Source organism: Alosa pseudoharengus, unplaced genomic scaffold (assembly GCF_046254945.1).
Source record: "Alosa pseudoharengus isolate Yale_2024_CS ecotype anadromous, Long Island Sound unplaced genomic scaffold, YU_APseudo_1.1 YU_APseudo_1.1_scf_10, whole genome shotgun sequence".
Lineage (NCBI taxonomy): Eukaryota > Metazoa > Chordata > Actinopteri > Clupeiformes > Clupeidae > Alosa > Alosa pseudoharengus.
The window spans coordinates 15,113,479-15,136,893 of record NW_027468565.1 but is presented as its reverse complement, the minus strand read 5'-3'; the positions used below and the strand labels follow the sequence as shown (position 1 = coordinate 15,136,893).

The 23,415-nt window shown below is 40.9% G+C and overlaps 2 protein-coding genes across 11 annotated transcripts in view; one reads left to right on the top strand and one right to left on the bottom strand.

Moving 5' to 3' along the window:
• The first annotated feature begins 295 nt into the window (after positions 1–295).
• LOC143110152 (ethanolamine kinase 1) lies at positions 296–9,880 on the top strand. Its single transcript, XM_076273012.1, is given in 9 exon segments — positions 296–421; positions 1,549–1,814; positions 2,645–2,782; positions 5,445–5,470; positions 5,894–6,019; positions 6,476–6,559; positions 6,680–6,840; positions 9,355–9,428; positions 9,820–9,880. Coding segments are annotated over 9 exon segments (1,062 nt in total).
• Positions 9,881–11,676: 1,796 nt separating this feature from the next.
• LOC143101764 (transcription factor Sox-6-like) overlaps positions 11,677–23,415 on the bottom strand; it is a 64,458-nt gene continuing 52,719 nt past the window's right edge. For 7 of the 10 annotated variants that reach the window (XM_076264988.1, XM_076264963.1, XM_076264979.1 and 4 more), the window contains 5 exons: positions 22,607–22,785; positions 18,511–18,616; positions 17,497–17,673; positions 15,680–15,896; positions 11,678–15,092 (listed from right to left, as the gene is read on the bottom strand). In XM_076264988.1, coding sequence (XP_076121103.1) covers positions 14,786–15,092; positions 15,680–15,896; positions 17,497–17,673; positions 18,511–18,616; positions 22,607–22,785 — 986 coding nt within the window. In that variant the 3' untranslated portion in view covers positions 11,678–14,785. Of the gene's footprint in view, positions 15,093–15,679; positions 15,897–17,496; positions 17,674–18,510; positions 18,617–22,606; positions 22,786–23,415 lie in introns of all 10 variants that reach the window. The other 3 variants (XM_076265030.1, XM_076265037.1, XM_076265023.1) reach the window with 3 other exon arrangements.

The following is a 23,415-nucleotide window of genomic DNA, read 5'->3' as shown; positions in this document are numbered from 1 at the left end:
TCAAACTTGACCAAGTCCACTGAAGAAGAGTGTATATTATGTCATACACAACTTGTAAAAGAGTGTAGGACCCTCCCCCCATAAAGGGTATCGTGTCTCTAGTTTTGAGCAGAAGGTTAATATGTAATCTTTGGTCACAAGTTAAGCACTGGAGATGTCCAGAGGAACATTGCACTTTGATAAGCTGTCAACCTTGACAGATCGACAGATGGGCTATAGCAACCAAAGCAATCCAGCTGTTATTGTAGCTAAAATAGGCTCCCTTTAAGTAAAAAGTTTAAAGTCCCTTTAAACAATGGAGACCATAACTGGGCTTCTTCACCTGAAGATAAGCGTTAAGGAAGAGGAGCCCCACAGCGGCGTCATGGAGCTGCTGAGGATTCTTAGGCCTAAGTGGAGGACAGAGGACATAAAGACCAAGGCAAGTTTGGTGGTGCCGTGTTCCCTGCAGATATGAATTTCACAGGTGTGAGGGTTTCTGTAATGAAAGACAATGACTACAATGACCATGGAAAAGCCTATTGTTTAGTGGCACTTTTAAATGCATAAAATAGCGAGAAAATGTGTTCATGAGTAAATACACAGTACATATGATAAAGGTAGGTCAGTACTATCGTACCTTAAAGGGAAATGGCGGCTGCAAGAAATTGTTTGACTATTTTACATTAAAGTCAGTGTTTGCTATTTGTTAATAAAAATGTTTTAGCCTACGATTGTATTTCAGCTACATGTAATGATATGAAATTATATTATCATTTCATTAAATAGTTGTCCCCAGTCAAAATTGAGCCTTAATATTTCTCCATGGGATCAGTGTTGTAAGGACCTGGGCATGGACTGAGCTCAAGTTTATCACTCTGTATGGTGCTGATCAAATAGACTCAGTTAAAATACTTATGAGGTAAACACTGAGCTTGGGAATCAGCACAGACAAAACCAATAGACATTTTCTGCACATCACTGAAAAGTAATAGGCTCTACTTGCTGTGTGTGCAAGCTCTCTTTTCTGCCCTGCTCTGGGTTTGATCTGCTCCAACTCTTGACACTATTGGCCTGACTCTGATGACAAAGGCTCGTCCAGTTTGATCACAAATTCTCATTCTGGCTGCAATGTATTTGTTTTCACGAAGCTCAAGAAATTCCTTCATAAATACTTAATCAAAGGTCAAAGGCCATGTTTGCAGAGGTCTCTTTTCAGTGTATGACGTTGTTTTTGTGCTCTCACAACTGGATAGACTGAGCAGGGACAATATGTCCACAGGAGAAAAATAATGCAGCAGAAAAATTAAACATACCACACCCTGAAGAACCTCAGGCATATAAATACAGTAACAGGACACATAGCCAAGAAGCCCAGGAAACAGCTTTCAAGGCAACATAAAATGAGAAATAAAAAAAACGTCACACCTGAGTGTACATTCTTAAACCTGTTCCTTAACCATTATTTTAATAAATATTTTTTTATGTCCAAAATGTTTTATGTCCAGGAGTTGATCAATTCATGAATGACATTAATTAATGACATTAATTCAATCTGTGAACTTCTAGGTCTTCACAGAGGGCATCACCAACCAGTTGATGGGCTGTTACACAGGCTGCCTGCGGTCATCGGATGATGTGGTGCTGGTGCGAGTGTATGGCAACATGACTGACCTCTATGTGGACCGGCACAAAGAGATGGACATGTTTCAGATACTTCATGAACACGGTTGTGGCCCCAAACTGTACTGCAGCTTTGACAACGGCATTTGTTATGAGTTTTTGCATGGCATGGTGCTGGATGGCCCACTGCTGAGACAGCCAGACATTTACAGGTACAGTTGAATGGGTTATGTCACCCACATTGTGTTGACCTAAATTCTCTTAGAATATGTTTAGGCTACTATTTTCACACATTGGCTGTGCATCGCGGATGAATTGGGAGGTTTTCAGTGCTGGATATGAAACTAACTTTGTTGTATGTAAGACACAGTACTGCAGTAATGAATCTGCAGAGCAGTGCTCTTTATCCCATGGTAAAATCTAATCTTCTGGGTTTCCATTTGTATTTTCCAAGATAAGCGCCATAAGAGTGGTGTCATGCTCAGAAATATTAAGTCCATTTTAAGGGCTATTGGTCCCTACCCAAAAAATGAAGCAGACGTCTAAATGAAGGAGGACTCTGGATCATGGGAACTGCCAGCCATCTCTGTACAAAGAGTCATGGCTGCACTCTGTGCCTTTTCTGTCTATTTGTAGACACTGAGAACAACAGGGCCCTGAGACAGAACAGAGCCATACCAAGACACAGTTCTCAGGAAGAAAAGAGCTTGTTTTCAAGTGAAGGTCACATAACAAATGAGAGTGAGAGGTCACCCTGCAGACTGTCTTTGGGCCTGTGTGAAAAGGAAGTGGCCATATTAAGGATCAGACGCGACTCTTTTTTCATTCAGCACACCAGTCTGATCAGACAGAAGTTAGCATTTTTTCTAGAGGTCAATGATATCCTAAATTAAACTGGCTCTCAAAACTGTAAACTTAGTCTCTCAAAAAACAGACATAATGGATGTTGTCTGTGCTCTGTTTAGAATTGTGTTCCTGTGCAGATTCTCATTCATTCAGGGCATGAAATAAAGTTTCTTTCTGTCTTTGTGCTAACATGCAGACTAATTGCTGGAGAAATGGCAAAGATCCACAGCATTAAGCCAAGGACAAGCTCTCCCCCTCAGGTTGTCCTGTGGACAAAAATGTCTCAGTTCCTCCAGCTTGTTCAGGAATCTGAGAATGAGACGCCAATGCTAAGGTGAGTCAAGTCTCATCATAACTCATATTAGCACAAGAGCACCATGCACAACTTTTTATTTCAGAGATAATGACAGACACAGTCATATACAGATATTTGCTGTCTTACTTATTCAACATCATCTAAAGGTGGTGGGCAGCCGATTGGGTAGTGACATTGTCCACTGTCATGGAGAGAGGTCATAGTATCAGAGATGGTGTGGTCAGAGACAAGACACTACAAAGGGGCAGACATTAACCAACTTGGCCAGCTTATCGGTCAAACATTTACAACTGTTTACTTGAGCTGCTTTAAGTCGGAAGTTCAGACAACCGGGAGGAGTAAAGTGCAACATCTGCTTTAACTCCCTCTCTTAGATGGAGACGAGGCTCTTGGTTCTCCTCTCTTGCCAGGGAGTGAACACACCATCCTCGCAGTGACACACTGAGTTCATTGACACTGAGGAGACTGGTGTTTGTCAGTGACACAGCAGGTATATTACATATTTAAACAGCCTGGACAGACAAACGCAGCAGTAGGACTTTCCCCTCTGTCTCTAAATATATTGACAGTGTTGTCAGTTACTGAGCCTTATGCCCCTGACACATTACACCTCTGACACATCATACCTCTGGAAAAATAGAAGCATTTATTAATCAGATTGATCCTCAATCCATTTCACATGTAGGGTTGATTGAGTGTTAATATTACTGATATTTTATGGCTAAAGTATGCCATCATGTCAGTATACTTCATATTGCCATGTCAGTTATCATCATTCAATTACAATGATGGTGTTAAACGATGGTGCACTTTTAACTGTAAATAAACTGAATATGATTTAATTTGGGTGTTAGACTAGTCAGAAGTTGAAAGCTCAGTGCACTAACAGCAAACTTGATCTTATGCAATTGGCATGCAGACACAGCCACATACCCAGCATATCCACCCTGTTTAGCAGCATATGCTTTTGAATTTGGCTGCCTTGTCCCTGTGAAGTCAATAGTATGGCCCCACTACTTTCAAAGATTGTGAGACAATTCATCGAAAGGATCTGATACTTCAACATAACCTTCAAAAGTTTTGAGCGTAATCCTCCCCTGTCCAAACCAGTCCCCAGAAGAGTTGTAGTGCATTGACTTTTCCAATAGATGGCAACGGGCTGCAATGCACTATAATCTGTGCTGCTGTTTGTATATCCTCATCAGTAACACAAAACAATATTTATCAGCTGCTCTGAGTCTTATTGATGTCAATGGATCTTTTCAATTATTTTATTAAAAAAGAAAAAAAGAGAAAGAGAACAAAAACGCGTGAGCGGCTGTACATGTGCATGTGCACAAGCTGGTAAAGGCAGCACCTGCAGAAAGAATATAAACCGACTCCCTGCTGCTCTCCCGAGTGTGAAGCACAGCTGCACAGCTGCTCTCAGTGCCTTCATTTCAGCATCTAAAGGCAACTGAACACACATAAAAACAATCATCTTAAGGCTGTTATCTCAATATAAATAGATTTTTTTAGACGCAAGGATGTACTAGAGATAAATGGCATCAGTGATGCAAACAAGCAATGAAAGAATCACTTTTGGTGGATGAAGAACATTCATTCAATAAATGGCTCATAGAAGGATATGGCAGTTAATTATTATGGAAAGGATGCCCTGACATTGTAGTCATGCTCATACTGAATCTTACAATGATCCATTCGGATGACATTAGTTTACACAATGAGTGATTCAGTATTGCACATCAGAAATGACTTCCTTTAGGTACATATGGGTTTTATATAATGATGCACCTACCATGACCAGTTTCAGTTTTTTTAAGGAATAAAATAAATCAAATGACAGACCAAAATAACCTTAAAATTCATCATTAACATAATTTATCTATTTTCTTCTTTGTTTGTCTTCTATGTTGTATATTTTCCTGAATGTTCTGCACTGTTAATGTTCAGAACATTATGTGAGGGAGATCAACTCGGTGAATGCAGCGAGATAAAGGGGGCTGTATTTTCTGCTCTCCAAGCAGTCAGTGGAAAGGTGGTGGTCTACAAGATGGAGAACTTCTGTTTGCTTTAGAGAACAAGAACAAGAAGTGCATTATTCAGAAATGACTCACTTTCGAAAGGAAGAGGAAGAAATTTAGGCTGGGGTGTGTGCTTAGTTGTGAGGGTTGATGAATAGACCTGTACATGTTCTGAAAAACAAATGTCTATACAGCAACAAGATATGAGTGTGTGTGTGTGTGTGTGTGTGTGTGTGTGTGTGTGCGAGAGAGAGAGAGAGAGAGAGAGAGAGAGAGAGAGAGTGAGAGTCTGTCTATCTATCTTACACAGAATCATGATTAGAGGCAAAGACGAGTAACACATTCTTAATGATTCCTAGTCTTAAATGAATACATTGCAGGCATGCTTGGTTGTACATGTATGTGAGAAAGCCTTGCTCTTCTATAAACAGGAAACCTGTTTCCTTTTCATTTTATTGTGCTCTCCTCCACAAGCAACTCTAAATTACATAGACAACTGTGTATAAAGCTATGACAACTGTTTGTTCAGAGGCATAAATAGGTACTGGTGTTTAAATGACTGTATTTTCCCTCCTTGACTGAAAAAGATACATGAAAATCATTAGAGTGGCCACAATATTTGTGAAGCACTTACAGGTGACGCAAGTGGTGAGAAGTAGCTCCTCAGGATGAGGAGAATCAGGTCAATCTGATGACCCCACCTGGACTTGAAGAATGTGTATGGACGCACTAAATGCGCACACAAACAAAACTTCAAACAGAATTCTGCACAGTTAAGTGCATATGGCATTGATGATTAATAAAGAATGTCCTTCCTTTGGGACAGCAAAAGAAAATCTAAGGCTTATAGTAAATGAACTGAAGTGTGTGTAGGGTTCAATAACCCTACATCCAAAGTACTGTCAGTTTAATGAATGATGATTATGTTTAATCGTTCAATCAACTGGTGTTCAATTCAACATGTCTGTTGTGTTTTGTATCAATCTCTGAAAGTAGCAATTGACATTATGTCTGTGATACTGCCTCCTCTGTGAAATGGCACCAGGCACCTGGTCAAAGCAACTCTGTCCTTCCTCTTCCAGGTCTTTGTGTGTCCCAGGGGCAGCCAGCGTGGAGGCTCTGAGAAGTGAGATGAACGAGTTAAAAAGACGACTTGGTCACGTTTACTCTCCCACAGTGCTGTGTCACAATGACCTTCTAACAAAGAACATCATCTACAATGACACAAAAGGTACGTTGAGGTGCCAAAGCTATTGCTATGGAAGAAAAAATCTTCCCTGAGCAGTTTAGAGCGACCAGAAGCTGTCAAGTTGAACTCAATCTTGTCAAGTTCAACTCAAAAAGCATATTCCTGATGGAATACTACAAGTCTTGTCTGGCACTTGTAAAGTTATTGCCATGATGTGTTATTTGAATGATTACAAGACTGAGTTCAGTAGAACATCAAGCCCATATTTCAGTTTGAAACCAAACTGATAACCAGTACTGTAGAGGTAAAAGAATGCATGAGAGTTTGCAGTAGTGTCATGTGTTTTCTGTCTAAATTGTCTTCTTTGGAAATGAGATTTTCAGTTGGGCATTCAAATAAAAGAATTAAGGAGATGGAGAGGGATGTTTTAGGTACAGTAATGGTTTGCCATAAGATGCTATCTTTGAGATTCACTGTATTCAATCCTCTGTTTCTCAGGTTCTGTGAAATTCATTGATTATGAATATGCGGATTTTAACTATCAGGCGTTTGATATTGCCAACCATTTCAATGAATTTGCAGGTAGGCAAATGAATAAAGAAATAAACTTTGTTTTGTTAAATGGATGGTTCTTTTGAAATTGGGTATTTTTCCTGTCTTTTCATTCTCTGCTGTTTCATTTTCGTCATTGTCCCATGTCAGGAGTGACCACAATTGACTACGGTCTGTACCCTAGCGTCGCGCTCCAGCTGGACTGGTTGACCTCTTACCTACGGAGCTCTAGGAGTATCACCGGCAAAGGCAGCGCAGTCTCAGAGCAGGACGCAAAGAACCTGTACGTCACCGTTTGCAAGTTTTCTCTGGTGAGTTTCCTAGTTCCGAATCAGCCCATCCACAACTTCACACACAATTCCCAAAACAGTGCAGTGGCCATCTAGTGGGGAATAAACAGTGTGCACAAATAGCAAATGAAGCATGGATATGGACAGAGTGAAGGAATGCTTAAAACCTGTCCACTAAGCTCTGTCCCGTCCAACCTAGCCCAACCCACCATTCAGACACACATTAATCGTTCAGCTGAAGCCAGAAAGACTGACCAGTACATTGTGTGCTTCCACTCTGTCCAGGGCTGAGGCATGAGTGCAGGACACAAAGCCATTGTCTGTGTCTTTGGCTCGGCCCTCACATGTGGTCAGCAGTGGAATAAAGGACTCTAAAAATGCAGGCAGTGGATTAGTTTATTTGTGTTTATTTCCTCGGGATAAATAGTTTACTTCCTTTACTAAACCAAACATCACATCTCTGAAACCAAATTAAACTCTTTTTGAGATGTCCACTGAGCAATTCTTTGTATACAAACATTTTAAACATACACCTATTTCTTGTACAATCATGAACTATGACAATGGTGCCAAAAAGGGATTTCATGAGGTAAGGATCTGGTTTATTACTTTAGGGAAACAATTACATGGGCAGGGATCTAATATGTCAGCTTTTATGTCCTCTAGTTGAATATTTCTCCATAAACATGGCTTGCAAAATGTTATTCTAATTTTACAAACATACTTTTAGATATTTTCAGAAAACCAACGTCAGTCTCTTTAAAAAAAGACTTTCTGTGTTATGCTCTTTGGCTTGTCAGTAGATTATGTAAAACTTCGATCACTTCTTCATCACTTCGATCACTCGCTTCTCCTTTTTAGCATATCATCAGTGGAATTTTGTTACAGTATACAGTAAACAGCATGATATTTAACATTCTATCCATACCTCAAGCCAGAACTCATTCTGTAAATCATTATCTTTCATTTCAATGTTAGTTCTGCAGGACACACCTACAGCTGATTTCATGATCTAAACATAAAGATTTCATTGTCAGTTTAAAACTGGCATGGCATTGTCTTCATACCACATGCATGTGGACACACATATGCAAAACCACACACACACAATATGGTTTGGGTTGGAAAGCATTTGGCTGATAGAATAACTGAGCCTTGCCAAAGCCATAAGATAAAAAAAACACACATACACTTAAAACTAATAAGATGCTGAGAACATCTCTATAATTGAAATCAGATTGTGGTGACACTTAGACTGTTGACTTGAGTAAATTGGGAGAAGTCACATCAGGAATGAATCACCTCTCCCTGTGTCCCTCCCACTGACATGAAACACAGCCTGTTATTTACTAACCTGGCACACACAGCGACGGCTTTGCCTGTTTATCAAAACAATCGAAACTGATACCCAAGAGAGCTGTTTTTCATTTAAGGCTTGTCAGAAAGTACAACTTGACCAATTCAAACAGAGCTCTCGTCAAAGGTACTTGAATTCTTTTTTTTATTTTTATTAGGGGATGCAAATAAACCTTTTGGGTCCATTAAGTAAGCCATTTGGGTTTGTAATGAACTTGCAGATTTTAGCTTCTCAGTTGTGAGCACTGCAATGTATGGCCATAGTCACGGTTCCAATGGCGGTGTTTGCTGGCTGGCTGTGAGGGGAGGGGTTCCGGGCATCTCCTGTGATGTGGAGCGCTGCCATGGTTTGTGGTGAGGCCTCGCGGCAGCTTTCCTCGTCCCCAGAGCTCAGCGAGAGTGAGCCAGAGGACACGGGGGCTCCGCACGGACCCACGAGCCCCCCGGGGCCACGACACGGAGCTCGGTGATGTCACCTCGGCCTCTGTTGAGTGTCAGTTTTTTTGTATCATGGCTTTTTTTTTCTTCTGTTATCTCAATGACTCCCAGTGTTGACGGTTTCTGCTTAAGATCAGCCCTAATGGCACCACTGATGCTCTGACCCATTAATCACACAGAAATGCACTCAATATGTGGAGGATGCAATGTTTTAGATTAGTAAAGAATGAAAGCGTTGGAAATATTTCATTCCATCAATTATTTCATTACCTAATTAAACTTAGTTTGCCACAGACTAGAGGTCAACTTGCATAACAGCAGAGATGACAGACTCCACTAGAGGCGTCTTTCATAGAAGCCAAGAACACGTCTCCAGCACAGGACATAGCCTACAGCTCAATGGGGGACATCTCAGCCTTGAACTTATAGTCTGTTCAACAGTAACTGCTACATGTGTGATAATAAACATTTACAACAAAACAAATCATCACAACAGATAACAGCAAGGGTAACTTCACCTCTTATTTTTGCACCCCATCTACAGTATGTCCATCAGATGATGTATTTACAAAAAATAATGCCATGTGTTGACTACAGCGGGATGTGTGGGATGGGTATAATTTATGGCACCATTGCATGAACGTGCTGTGTGATAGAGATGTGTGTATCTGGGGCTTCAGTGCTCCATATTTAATGAAGAGAAATCGCAACATGGCAACACATTTAGTCTTGTGTTTTCAGGCCTCACACTTCTTCTGGGGCTTATGGGCCATTCTTCAGGCCAGATATTCAACTATCAATTTTGACTTCATCAAGTAAGTTATTTATCAGTACAATTCCCTTTTATGTATTCCCTTTAACACGTAGAATCTTCCAGATTCTGTGAATCATCAGATCCCAAGATGAGGCCAAAGATGAGATTTTGGAGTAATGCACAGACTGCATTGTAACTGTTTTCAACCTTCAGTCTTTAAACTCTTGTATGCCTGCTCAGGAATGTTTACTTTAAAGTTTTAATATGATTTGTGTCTTTAACGGCTACTCTCTGGGTAACATTTTACACCATTTTAATGCTCCTCCTGGAATTAGTGCTAATTTAGGGTTGGTGGTCTCTCGTGGAAGTTGATGTATGTAATTTGTAATAACTTGCATATGAATCAATAATACATTATCCATGACCCTTGAACATTGCGCTCTTCTTTTCAGATATGCCAATGCCAGATTTAAGCGTTATTTTGACAAAAAAGAAGAGTACTTCGGGATGTAAACACCAACATACACATAGTTGCTTCAGCCCATGATGTCCCAAGGTTTTGTAAGCAGTGAGCTACCAAATACAATGGAAAATATAATTTTAATGTTTGTATCTGCTCTCATTTTATGCTAAGGAATTCTCTCAGTTGGTCAGCAATACACTTTCCATCACACCATTGCATCATTTCTAATGGAGAATTGGATGGGCCACAGCCTTGTTTTGGACTGTTAGACAATTAGACAAACTGTACAAACATTATGACAATAGAAGATCAAGTATAAGTTGGATAGGGACCCGGCATCTTTTAAAATAAACAATTACATTTAAATGTTGAATTTTAATTTGCCCCAAGTTGCATCTGAAAATCTGAACAGCTCTGCAGACCAATGTTCATCAAAATGCTGCTCTCATTGAAACTGTTCAGAGAAGCCTAATCCAAAAAAATGTTTTGAAAGGCATCTACAGTATCTGAGATAACCTCCTTAGCAGACAAACATTGAAATTCACTGAGTCAAGTATGATTTCTGTCCTTTGAAGCACTATTGACAAATACAAAGGCAAATTGAAGTAATTGTGGTAACTTAACAAACCCAGCTGTAAATCAGCAATTCAACTGGTGACTTACTGTAACTTAAATACTGTGTAGTTACTGGTTTAGGTTGGTTAGGTGTACTTAGGCTGTAGTTTCTCTGTAGTTACTAACTTATTACTGGTGGAAATCACCCAGTAACTTACCATTAGCTTACAGCATAAGTAAGTTAATTTAAATCCTTAGTAATTTAGAGACTTTGCAAGGGTTTCCCTTAAATCAGTACTACAGAATGGTTTGTAATGTCATCCATGCAGTGTATTTTGATGACTGGCCCTTGACAAGCACAGTGTTAACTACTGTAGACTCAGTATCAAAGAGAGCACTACCTTTGATGCTTTTCACACCATACTTCAGAAATGTTTGAAGTATCGAAATTGGTTGTAATTATATGCAATTCCCTTGAACCAAAAAATGGTTTACATGGATTTTTTGTTGGGGGAAAAAATGTGCCCTGAAGGTTAGACATCTAAATTCTGCAGGTCAGATTAATCGGTTTCAAAAGGACAGAAGAGTTGTGAACTCAAAGCTGAAAGAATATCTAGTTAACATCAGTTTGTTCAAGTGCCAGTCTTTCATATTCTTGTTTGAGCCGAAAAAGTTTGAAAATAACAAAGAAACCTAGAGCAACAAACTTTTTGAATGCCTCTCTTATCAATGTTTCCTGAACATGGCTGTATTGCTAAAATACTCTCAGGTTTCCATTTTAAGGAAAACAAAGTACAGTATGACACCTGTAAGCACAGCCTATGCTCCCAGGTTTGGACTGAATGCTGTAGTTACATGACGATGATCTATGTTTGGTTAATGATTGTTCATTCAAATGGGAAAATTCAGTATGAAATTTGGAAATCCAGTAAAGGTGCAGTCAGTGTTTGTTTATGTTTATATTTAAATTTCTTAGCAGATGCTTTCGTCCAAAACAATGTGTGTTATATTCTAACCATGGACCAAACAAAACACACCAGAGAGGTAGCTCACCCCCCCCCCCTTCAGTATTCCAAGAGAAACTCCACACAGTGTTTATTTTTGGTTCGTGCCATCGCTGACTGCACCTTTAAACGCCATTAAATACATGTCTTGTCTGTCATGATTTGTTCATGAAATCTGGCTTGCAATTAACGCAACATATGAATTACTACAATTATAAATACTTTTGTTATTAACAATACAATTATGAGGGCAGGACCTACAGTATAGCCAGGCAGACACTGCAATTCTCATCCTGAACAACATGGTAATTCACAACTACACCTTTCAATGGACAAAATGGACCGGAGCTGAAACGCTGATTATGACGTCAGATATGCAGTGAGCATGCTCAAACTGTACAACACATCAGATGGGAATTCGGCCCGGCTCTTTACGTTTGTCTGGTCTGACTGAATCGGGTCAAAATCAAATAGTGTTTGAGTGTTTCGCTTAGTGAAATAGTCCCCTTTGAATCTTGACTGAATGTCTACTCCAAAACCAGCACCACAAATAACAACAATTAAAGTCCAAATTGCAGAGTCTTTATTTTTCTGATTGTCATTTGATCGCATTGTTTTAGAGCCAGTAGAGGCTAATAAATACAACAAAATGTTATTATACACTAAATAGCTTCAAATACAATATTTAACACAAAAGTGTTCTGTATGTATGTCCAGGATATGTATGTGTGTGTGTGTGTGTGTGTGTGTGTGTGTGTGTGTGTGTGTGTGTGTGTGTGAGAGAGAGAGAGAGAGTTTGTGTGTGTGTGTGAGTTTGTGTGTGTGTTACAGTTGAGGGAGGCTGACTAGTCACGACCCCACAGGCAGCACTGGAGCATCAATATTCATTCATTCTCTTTTGAAATGAAGCGTCAATGACATAAAATGAGACAGATGTCAAAATGTCAGAGATTCAGAATTGTGTGCATTTTAGTCACAACCCATGTGTTTTGTAGAACATCTTCACATTAGTCAGAATTTGTTAAAAATACACTTTATATCCAGTGCTTATAACACTTATAATATTTAACAGAATCGCTACAAAGGTTCAATATATTTTTTGTTTTTATCTGTTTTTCAATATTTCAATGACAATACATCATCTTGTCTTGTCTTTGAACCAGCATAACATTATTTGGCACAGACGTGAAAAATGTACAAATTCCAAACCAGCCTACAAACATTGCCCTATGAAAAATGTAAAGAATTTTTAAATAACTTACAATTAGTAAACTTGAAATAAAAAAGGAACTGCAAACATTAATTTAAAATACCCCCGCCCCTCCAAAAAAGTAGAAAAAATTAAGACTATGAAAACTATGAGCAGAAATGAATACTCCCATATCACTGCCAGATGCCATTACACCAATTTGACATTTGGCAGCAGACGAGTCTGATTCAAATCTAGTCTGTGACGCTTAGAAAATAGGTATGGATGAACAATTCTGCCTAATCACCAATGACACCTTTGGAGAAAAATGTACTCACTATGCAAGTAGAGGTAACACTTGTATATTTGCCACTGTTGTAAACCGTATTGTTTAAATATGATTGTGGAATCAGTCCTGCAATATTTAGGTGTTCTTTTTGCACATGCACATCTACACATCTTGCATTTTAATTTATACATTACATATGCAAATTCCTCTTAAATGGCAATGAAATTTAAGACTTATTTTAAAACATTGGTGGTGTCAGCTCAAGATATTGTAAACCTTCTGGCTCCCTGTCTTCAGACCTGTTTCTCTATGTCATCACCTCTAACCCAAGGCTCCAAATACTTGAGTGTGTTCTTTAGTTCACCATGAAGACACCACAGATCACATGATTGTGGGCCTTTGCCCCCTTACCACTTGGTGATCATCGAGAAAACTGGCAACATCCTGAGTAATTAGGCTGGAATTTCATTAAGCGATTGTGCTGTTAAGTGCCTTTACTAATAATTTATGATTTCGACTACTTTACTTTTTGGCACCTTTAGATTTCCAACAAAGAAAAACACAAAACATACTGAAAACAATGGGATTGAAAGTCAACAATATATAGTAGCTCATTTCCCCACCCTCCCCCGGGTTTTTAAATAGTTCATTTAAAACACATTCACACGCTGGCACAACATTCCTGAGTGAGCGAAGGAACCCCATTTCAAACATTAATATTAGACTTCAATGGGGAGTACGAGTAACATTTTAGACTGAAAAAAGCAATACTTTTATTTTAAATACTATCGTTTTAAGTTTCAAGTCCTGACAGTACAAGGTTTTAATAGGCTATGACTTGACTATGAAAAGTGTCCATGAAGCAAGAAGAAAAGAAATATATACATAAAAAGGATTAAATAAAAGTAAAAACAACCTAACTTCACGCATTAAGAAATGTCTTAAGACCAACAAACAGATTAAGACTAATAGCCTCAGATGCATGCAATCCTAAAAAACAATACATATTTAACTGAATCATCTCCTGTCTCTGATTCTGGCTCAATCAATCAAAAACAGAACAGCAGAACAGGCTGAGACTGCGAGCTTCATCAGTTGATATGGTGACGGTCAGAGCCAGAGCACATGAGCAGAGCAGAGCTGGGTGGGTGGACATGTCACCACACACACAAACACACCAACACACACACACATGCAGTGGGAGTATCTCCACCAGCTCCAGTGCTTAGAATTAATTTCCCTCAGAACACAACATGCCGCTAAACGGCCAAATAAATACCTCTACCAAAACGGATCCATCCATCAGTTGGTGTCCATAAATAATTTAACGAGCAATATATACTTTGATTTTCGGTTTGGAAATGGAGGTATTCTTAGTTTGGATATAATAATGTATTGTAGTGACTTCTAATGTTTTGAATGGTAACAAATTGATCGCTAATACCCATCTTCACACTTTACTTTAGCACATACTGTACATGCAAAACATCAGTGAGTTTCCATGACATCTGCTCATCTTATCTAGAAATACTCCCCCTTCACCCCCTACTCTCCTTAGAGACTCTCTCTCTCTCCAGCTCAATGTTTTGGTCATCTTTATATCTGCATTTGACATCTGCATTTGTTAGCCCACAGTTCTATGAGATACCGCTGAACACCATGGCTAGGCCAGACAACCTGATGGCTAGACAGTGACTTGGTTGGCTGGTGCGTGCCACTGTCTCGAGTGGCATGGGGCGGCCGCTCGCGAGCCTGCTCCAGTCAGTGGGAAAATCCTGAGTCCAGCGCGCGCCATGCCAGCTCCACCCCACCCCACTCCACTACGATGCCCTGTCAAGAACAGTCCGGCCTGTTGGTGGGACGCTGTCCAAGCAAGCTCAGTCCATATGAGACTTTACAGGGAGTGGTCTGAGCATGCTCAGTTAGCGCTGACCGGCTCCCGTGTTTCATTGTCACTGCTGTAGTCTGATTTTGGCTCGTTTTCAAAATCCTCGTATATGTCCATCTCGTCCTCGCCGTTGGTGGGTTCGCTGGTTGGCAAGATGCTGGGCTCCATCTTCACGCCAAAGGTACTCTGGATGACAGGAATGGCCGGCTCGGGGCTGCCAGAGGCACTGGAGCAGTCTGATGCTATGTGAGGCGCAGGCGGGGTGGTCGGTATGGCGATATTACCTGGATATATCGTACCTGTGCTCGAGTTAACAGGTATCTCATGAGTTTGTGGCCTGACAAGAGATACAGAGAAAGAAGCTAAATTAACTGTAGCTTTCAATTTCAATCTCCACTCTGCTCCTATTATCCTCTATATATCACAGCAGACACTTTATGGGATCCTTAATGCGCTAGGAGAGCACCTGACTTTATGGACCTATAATGAACTTCTAGATATAAAATGGGAAAGAGGAAACATCATGCAATTTAACACTCTCAATGGCCAACAATGCTTTAACAATACTTAAATACACCAAATTGATTAAAGATATTTTGTCATGATTCAGTTCAGTTTTAACATTAGTTTTTGGGATCTCTGTTTGTATTGTATCATTTTAATAGAGAACTGAATCAAATCAAAACTACTTCTGAAAGAAAAGCATTAATGTCATATGTGCATAAATAACCCCAGTGTATACACAAAGGAACATTTACACACAAATCTTAAGATAACAATTACGTGCTATGTGAGAATTACAAAAGCTCAAGATTTATTCTATTTAAATGCCTGTTAGCTAAGCTAGGGGGCTAGGAACAACTGCAAAAACAGAGTCAAGCGTTGCACTTGCTGCTTTAAAATATGCTGTTACGTTCTTCTTACCCCATGTTAAAAAACTGCCTCATCTCCTGCCGTCTTGAGCGCATCATCTGCTTGTATTCACTAATGCGCAGTTTCTTCCCGTCGATGATGCAGGTCCGCTTGGGCCTGGGTTTGTACTTGTAATTGGGGTATTTTTCCAGGTGGATCTTGCTGAGTCGAGCCTGCTCCTCATAGTATGGCTGCTTCTCCTGATTGGACATCGATTTCCAGCGGGAACCTAGAAAAGCAAGATAAGGATGGTCACCAAGCATACAGTGCTCATACTGTACTGATAGTTCTGGACTTCAAATGGGATTGGCTGTGACATATTGAAGCAGAATGTCATCTTTTAGTTTTTCTTTAGAGAGATTACTTTAAGTACAGACCATGGTCCAAAAGTTAACAGAGTTCAACAAAAAGAGATTGTACAGGTTGTCACCATGTAATTTTGTTTCAATGTTGTGTGTATCACCTATAATGTCTGTAATGCATCAACATTTTTTCTTAGTTTGGCCAGTCATCATATTCATCAATGCCCTATGTCCAATTCATATGCCTTCAATTTGTAACATAATCATAGATATTTCCTTTCCATTTTCACAATTGATGTGGCAAAGTGAAGCCTATATAAATCTACAACATCATTATGATCAAATAATGTTTGTAATACACAATACAGGCAGCACAGTTGATCTGCCGTAACAACCCCAACATGTTCAACAACCATCCCAGCCCAAGTAATCCCAGAGCTGAAGTGGCTGTCCATCCAGTGATCAGCACAGGGCCACACAGAGTCGGCAAAGGACTCCGGAGCCCTGGGGCCGTGTTTACAGAGGTTTATCTCAAGTCCCTCTTCAGGAAGCAGGACATGATGAGGCCATTCCTCACCGCCTGACACACTAACCTCGTCTCCAGCTGTGTTATTGTAGTGGGCAGTAAGCACTCAAACATACACGGGACAAGTCAAACGCCCACAGCCTCAGTTTATCTCTTTCTTGTTAGGAGTGTTTTCTGTTGATCTCTTCAGTGCTGGTGTTGCGGCAGATTGTGTATTGTTCAAACAAGTGCACTGGACCTGATACAGTTGGTTAGTGTGCGCATTACTGAGCCACGCTGTGGTCTGGCTGCCATAACAACTGTCTCCAACATGGTTACATTTCTCTGTTATTTTCCACCTCAGGACCCTGCCCTGCACACTCACAGGGTCTTACACAGTACTAAGTCTTTGCATCAGTGAGACAGTGTGGGGCTTCAGCCAAGGCTGCCACCTAACTCTGTGTCATGAATGAAATCTCTGTTCCTGGAACCTATTAACCGAGAGCTTTTAAACACTAAGCATCCATCACTCCTGCCACAGCGCTACACAGCAGTGGGTCTGGACATGAAGGCAGGCTGGACACCTCACGGCTGGAGACCCACATCACCGGTCACTTAGGGCAGAGCAAACAGTGCCCCAGCTTTCATGTGTTTCACACCCACACCCCCAACACCACCTCCACACACAAATTATACTCTGGACTTTGAGTGGGAAGGCTACAAACAGTTCCACACTACTGCTGTGTAGTCATAATTTATGTACAGAACTATCACAAAGAGGAAATGGACATAGAAATGTTCACGGTTTTATAAAGAATTATGGAGAGACAGAATGTTCTGAGTTTGTTTATCTCTGGCTGAATAGGTACAGTAAGCTTCTTCACTCCAAATACCTATGCATTGTATTTACATGAGTAGAACACAAGAGGGTGTAAGGAATATGCGTCCTCTCCACACAGACCCAGCTGCTCATGATCCAAAGCTGGCGGTCATGCTGAAGCAGGCGAGAGGTGCTGTCTTACCCAGGATCTTGCTGATGTTGGAGTTGTGCATGTCAGGGAAGGCCTGCAGGATCTTGCGCCTCTCGTCCTTGGCCCAGACCATGAAAGCGTTCATGGGCCGCTTGATGTGGGGCTCATTGGTGTGCCTCCCACGAGCCTCCCGGAACACCCGCGCCTCGACAGTGCCACCGCCCCCTGCTGGACAAAAAGGAACTTCAATTCAGCTACCTGGACACAACCAAATCCTGGTTTTAGTAACAGTTGGCCTTAATAAAAAACTTCTCCTGAGTAGAGGGCAATGTAAGGTGACAGGATTGTAATATAAAAACTGTCTACCATTTATCCATGTTTGAACATGGATCTCTGTAATCTGTAATTTGTGTTGTGACCAGACTAATAACGTGTATTAATGTTATCACAAATGGTTTCCTAATCAGCTTGTGCGTGGTTCATTGAGACTAGAGGATGGGTTAGGAGTGGGGAGAGGGATGAGCACAGAGAGGAGGTGAATTCCCACTGATGGAGCAAATACTAACGGGCCGCGTGGGGGGGCAGGGGTGTGGGGGGGGTGCGGGGGTGGAGGACTCCTCAATAAAGAATAAACATCCAGTAGACAGTGCAGAGGCAGATACATATCTGTGTCTGAGCCCTACTTGTTTATGGATACTATTTCAAACTAAGGCATGATGGATTCAGTGGGGCCCTGTAAACATGGGTGTTTATGGGAAGCAGGTGTTTGAGGTGGTGGGGAAGAATGTTAAGTCTGTTTTTCTTTGCCTGCTGATGTATTCTGTTTGGCACAATGTAAATTGTCTAAGATGAAGACCAGGAGATTGTTTAAGCTATGTTGGTTCAAAATGAGACATTATGACAAGAAATGGAAATATCTGAGGTAGGCTACTTAAAACCACCTACTATAAAGTACGCATCTCAAAAAGTTAAGAGAGCAAAAAGTCAAACCGCTTTAGGGACTCAGACAACCCAAACAATTTAATGTCATGTATAGCACACAGTGTAAAAAGAATACAGGCTCACCTTCCATATCCTCAGGTCTGGTAAGGTCAATGACCCTGTGACCCAGCTTCATATCCTCACCAAGTTTTCCAAGATGCTGCCCTAGACTCTCAAAGTGTGTACGTGCCTGAAAGACAATGAGTACAAGTTTAACTACACAGAACAGTCAGCGTGAATATGTTCTGGCTCAAGAATCATCTATCACATAAGGAATTCCCGTGGATATAATTGAGATTAACAGTATCTGTTTACTGATGTTGTAAACCTTAAGCAGATCAGCAAAGCATGATTTCATTGTTTGCCTGAGATGCATCAGCGACCACAGGAAAAAGATAGCCCAAACTGTGTTTATAGCCCAAAGATCTTTTTTTGTTGTGGAACTGGATGTGGATGATGTGCAGAGAGAAACTCTGAGGTTGTCTGGATGTTTATCAGATGCGTCAATGAAAGCTATTTACAGACACCACACTAACCGTGTTGAAAGAAAAATAAAGTACGTATTTCAGAAACAACAGCTACCAGGAAACGGTTCAAATAATGGCTAAAAAAATCTGTTTTTACCTCCAACTCACAAACTTTCAATTAGTGAATTACAAATATCCAAACCCTTTTCTAACCACTCAAGGGTTAAATACTTTCACAGACAAGATGATTATAAAGGGAAAGAAATGGAAAGAAGGAATGGGGAAAAGAGGAGAAAAGAGCAGGAGGACAGAAGAACAGATGGAACAAAAGGGGAGCGGAGAGCAGGAGAGAGACTGTGGAGGACAATGAGCAGGATCTTGTTAGAGTCTGAGGCTCTGCCTCCAGTACCAGCCACTGCCTCTGATTAGCTGAAGGCCTGATGCCTCAAACGAGTTCAGCATGTACTCCACCAAGCCACAACTAAAATTATAAACGGCACACTCCAGGCAGCAGTGGAAAAAAACAGGGCCCAACAAAAAAGGTCCACTCCCTCCTCTCTCTCTCTCTTTCTTTTCTTTCTTCTTTCTTTTGCTCTCTCTCTCTCTCTCTCTCTCTCTCTCTCTCTCTCTCTCTCTCTATGATTTGGTGGCAAGAGGTATTTTGTTTGACAGGGCCATGGTTGCAGTGTGAAGTCATTGGCGTGGTAGCCGTTGGCAGGGCCCATGGAACCTGCAGACGTTTTTATTGAGGGCCCATGTCAGCGCCGCAGAGCAGGCTTTAATCAGCCTGACCACAGAGCAGGGCAGCGCGCGCCGCGGGGCCTTCCGCACTCTCAGCAGGGCGAGCCAGAGCCGGCCACTGGGGCGGCACACACAACATGCAGGAGAGTCCGAGGAGCCCCAGAAAGCACATATGAAAAGGGGACTTTTCCAGTGCCAGAGAAATCACATTAAAGAGCACAGGCACTGTTGTGACTTGTAATAATGTAGATAAGACTTGAAGGTCCTTTGTTTCCAATGGTACTGGTGTGTATATTTTCATTTTTATTATTTATAAAATTAAAGATTGTCACCAAATCCAGAGGTCCTACACTTTCGTTTTAAACAAGAGTGCTCCATCAGAGGCAACTTGGTCTAGTATACGTCAAGTCTACTGTACTGTACTGTGTGCGCCATGCCACTTCAGTAGGGTTTTTAACAGCATGAAACAATAAACATCATATGCTATAAAAATATATCAATAAAACAGCTTTACTGAGCGTGTGGACAGAGTATTTGGTTCCATCTGCAGTATTCCATTTCTAAAGCCCTGATGACGATCACCTCCTCTAACACAAGGCTCCCTCTTACGCCTGACTCATCAACTGCCATGGCTCATAAACACCACAGTCAGCCCTCTCGTTAGCATCCACGCTCCAAAAACAGCTTTCCACCCTCTGTGAAGACAATGAGCAGGGCCTTCCCTTACATGCCTGAGTGCTCACAAGCAAGAGCAGGCCAACAAAGGCACTAAGAACTATTACGCCCATGAACCCATCAGTGCTGAATGTTACCTACTTTGTTACCTACATTTTAGGTTTAGGACTCTAAAGTTTCCCATTATGACCACATACAGTAGATGTTTCGGATCCTTGATCTTCACATTGACTGACAGAATCTGGCATCATAAAACCTGGCAGATGCATAAAGAAGATCCTAACCTTTTCTGACTGAAAAGGGATCAAACATGACTGGGCACATAGCATTGTCACGTGTGCGGGGAAATATATGAGGGAAGATATTTTAAAAGCTTGTATCTGAATCACAACATAACATCACAAACAGGCCCCGGGCCAAGAGGCCACCAGAGCTCAAACACACAGAGGCTCCACCGAGGCTATTCCTGGGCCTCACTGGCAGATGGCAACAGTGGGTGTTCTGAAATGGGCCGTCAGGGTAAAGTGATACCCCACAATACCGCGGGCTGGCTAAGAGAGTGCCGGCAGCATCTGTGCTTGGGGGATCTGACGACACAAGCAGGGCCAGGCGGCCACAGCGCGCCAGCATCCCCACTGCAGCCAGAACACAGCCCAAGCTGGTAATTTACTAGACAGCAGCAGGAAAAGGAGCAGAAAATTGCTTCCAGGGGCCTCCGTCAAGCTCGGTGAAGGACCAATCCTGCTGTAACACACACACACACACACACACACACATGGGAGGGTTGCATTGTGGAAGAGTAAAGAGGATGAGGTGTGGAAGAGTTAAAGAAAATCAAATACATTTAATAAACTGAATATTTACTTTTGATGAACAACAGAAAAGCATTAGAAAGCGACGGTACTATAAATGCCTTCAGCGGAAAAAGACACCCTTACATACAAATTTACAGATGAGTAAGACTTGTGGTTTCCATTGCTCATCCCACTAGGATGAGGAATGGCCTGCTATTAAAGATGCTTGCAACATTTCAAGAAGTTCCTTGAAATTCCAGCTATACACCAAGCTTATTGAAAAAAAAACTTACCATTTTTATTTCCTTTCCAACAAAACTTTACTTTAATACTGGCATACTGTGAATGTCTAGTCTTCTCTTAAACACTTCAACAAGACTTCAGGAAAATGTTTCATTCTGTGTGTCCTACATGTCTTCTTTCCGAGTGGGATTTGTTTGGAAATAAACGGCTATACAACTGTTTATTGTATAGAAAGACCTTCTGAATACTTCAGAAGGCAAAGTGCCCTTTTCACACCCCAGTTTCAGAGGCAATACTTAACAACTAGCAATAAACTAAACAGTCTGTTACATTCAGCAAAGAACAATTATCCTGGGAAATGAGTATTTTTATTAGAGACCTGGCACTGTAAACTAAATCAAGTCCATAGAGCTTGTACCATCATCATGAAAAGTTTATAACAATGTGGTTTCCTTCCCTAATGCTACATCAAGCTCCTACCTCAACCTGACATTTAAAGGTTATTTATATGCTCTTGTACAGACTGACCTAGTTAGATCCATTTAATGATCTACAGTATATGTATATCTAGTTTCATATCCCAGCTGCCAATATCATTTAAATTTAAAATGACACATGGATCATTGATGGCATTTTTCACACAAAGCTATTCATTCTCATCCCCACTAGTCTTCAACGCAGTGTATATAAGCAAAAGCACAGGTACTGAATTAAGTGCCAGGTCTGCAGAAATATGACAAGATGAACTAGTAGCTCATGTCACTGCAAATACATCGGCCTTGCTTACAGAACCCATATTTCATTTAGTAGGATTAAAAACCAATAGTATGATGCCTGTATTCCAGCAACAGTTGAATATGTAGGAATATGTTGGTTGGTACAATGGTTTCTTTTTCATTGTGCATAAAATATTTTCATTTTAATATGCATGAAATATAAAATGCCATTATTAATGCAATACTGCAACCATGTTAGATTCAAACACGATGGGTTCTTATCAATCCAATCTATAACGTTATAAAATAAATTGCTTTTTAATAATGTGTAGAGAGCATACTTCGCTCTGATAATAATATGTTCATCATTGTTTAAGTAGACATCATAAGAAGAGTTCATTAACACACTGACATAGTACTTTATCATTCCCATCCAGACCTCTTGCATCTAGAACTTGTATGAAGTTCCACTATTTTTGAGATGTTACTAAGAGAGCAAGTAGCAGGCCACACGTCTGCATGTGTATGCTAGAGTGTGTGTTACCTGGCTGCCATTATGGAGGTTCATGCCGCTGAGGCTGGAGAGTTTGGCGTCCAGGCTGTGCTGCTGCTGGAGCTGCTCCCTCTGCATCCTCTCCCTCATCTTCCTCGCCTCCTGGATCGCCTTCATCACTGCGTCCTGGTCCCCGAACAGCGCTGTCGAGTTCAGACTGGACAGGATGTCTGACCACATGCACATCCCAGTCAAACAAATAAGGTTGAGTGATAACTTCACCATGTTGAGGCCTGCCTCAGAACCACCGATTAGCATGTTTCGGCTTGTTCCAAGATATATGAGTACTGGTATATACTGGTCTAGTGTACTGGTGCAGTATCAATGAGTGTTTGATGGGACAGTTTGATGCATAACAGACGTTACAAAACTGTGTTAAGAACCAGCTTTACCAGTGCTTGAAAACTAGAGCGTGATGCTACATGTGTGATTAAAGACACACAAACACACCCAGACGGCAAGCTTGCTGCAGTTGCTTGGCTTATCCAATTAGTAGATAAAAGCAATAGACTGCAAGCTTGGGTGGTCATAAAAAAAAACACAAAATAGAAAAAAACAACAGAATGAAACATAACGAGAAACTCTGAGAGAGCAAGGCGAGAGGAAAACCACAAAGCCCCGTGAAAATGCCTTTCACCTAATGAGAGGCTTCAGAATGGCCTTAATAACAGATAGCAGGCATGAAGTCAAGAAGAAGTGGAGACAAACAATGACACACGGAAGCTCGTAAAAAATAAATAACATTCTCTCATCACAACTACTCTTATTCATGAGGCTTTCATTGGCTTAAACACAGGGCT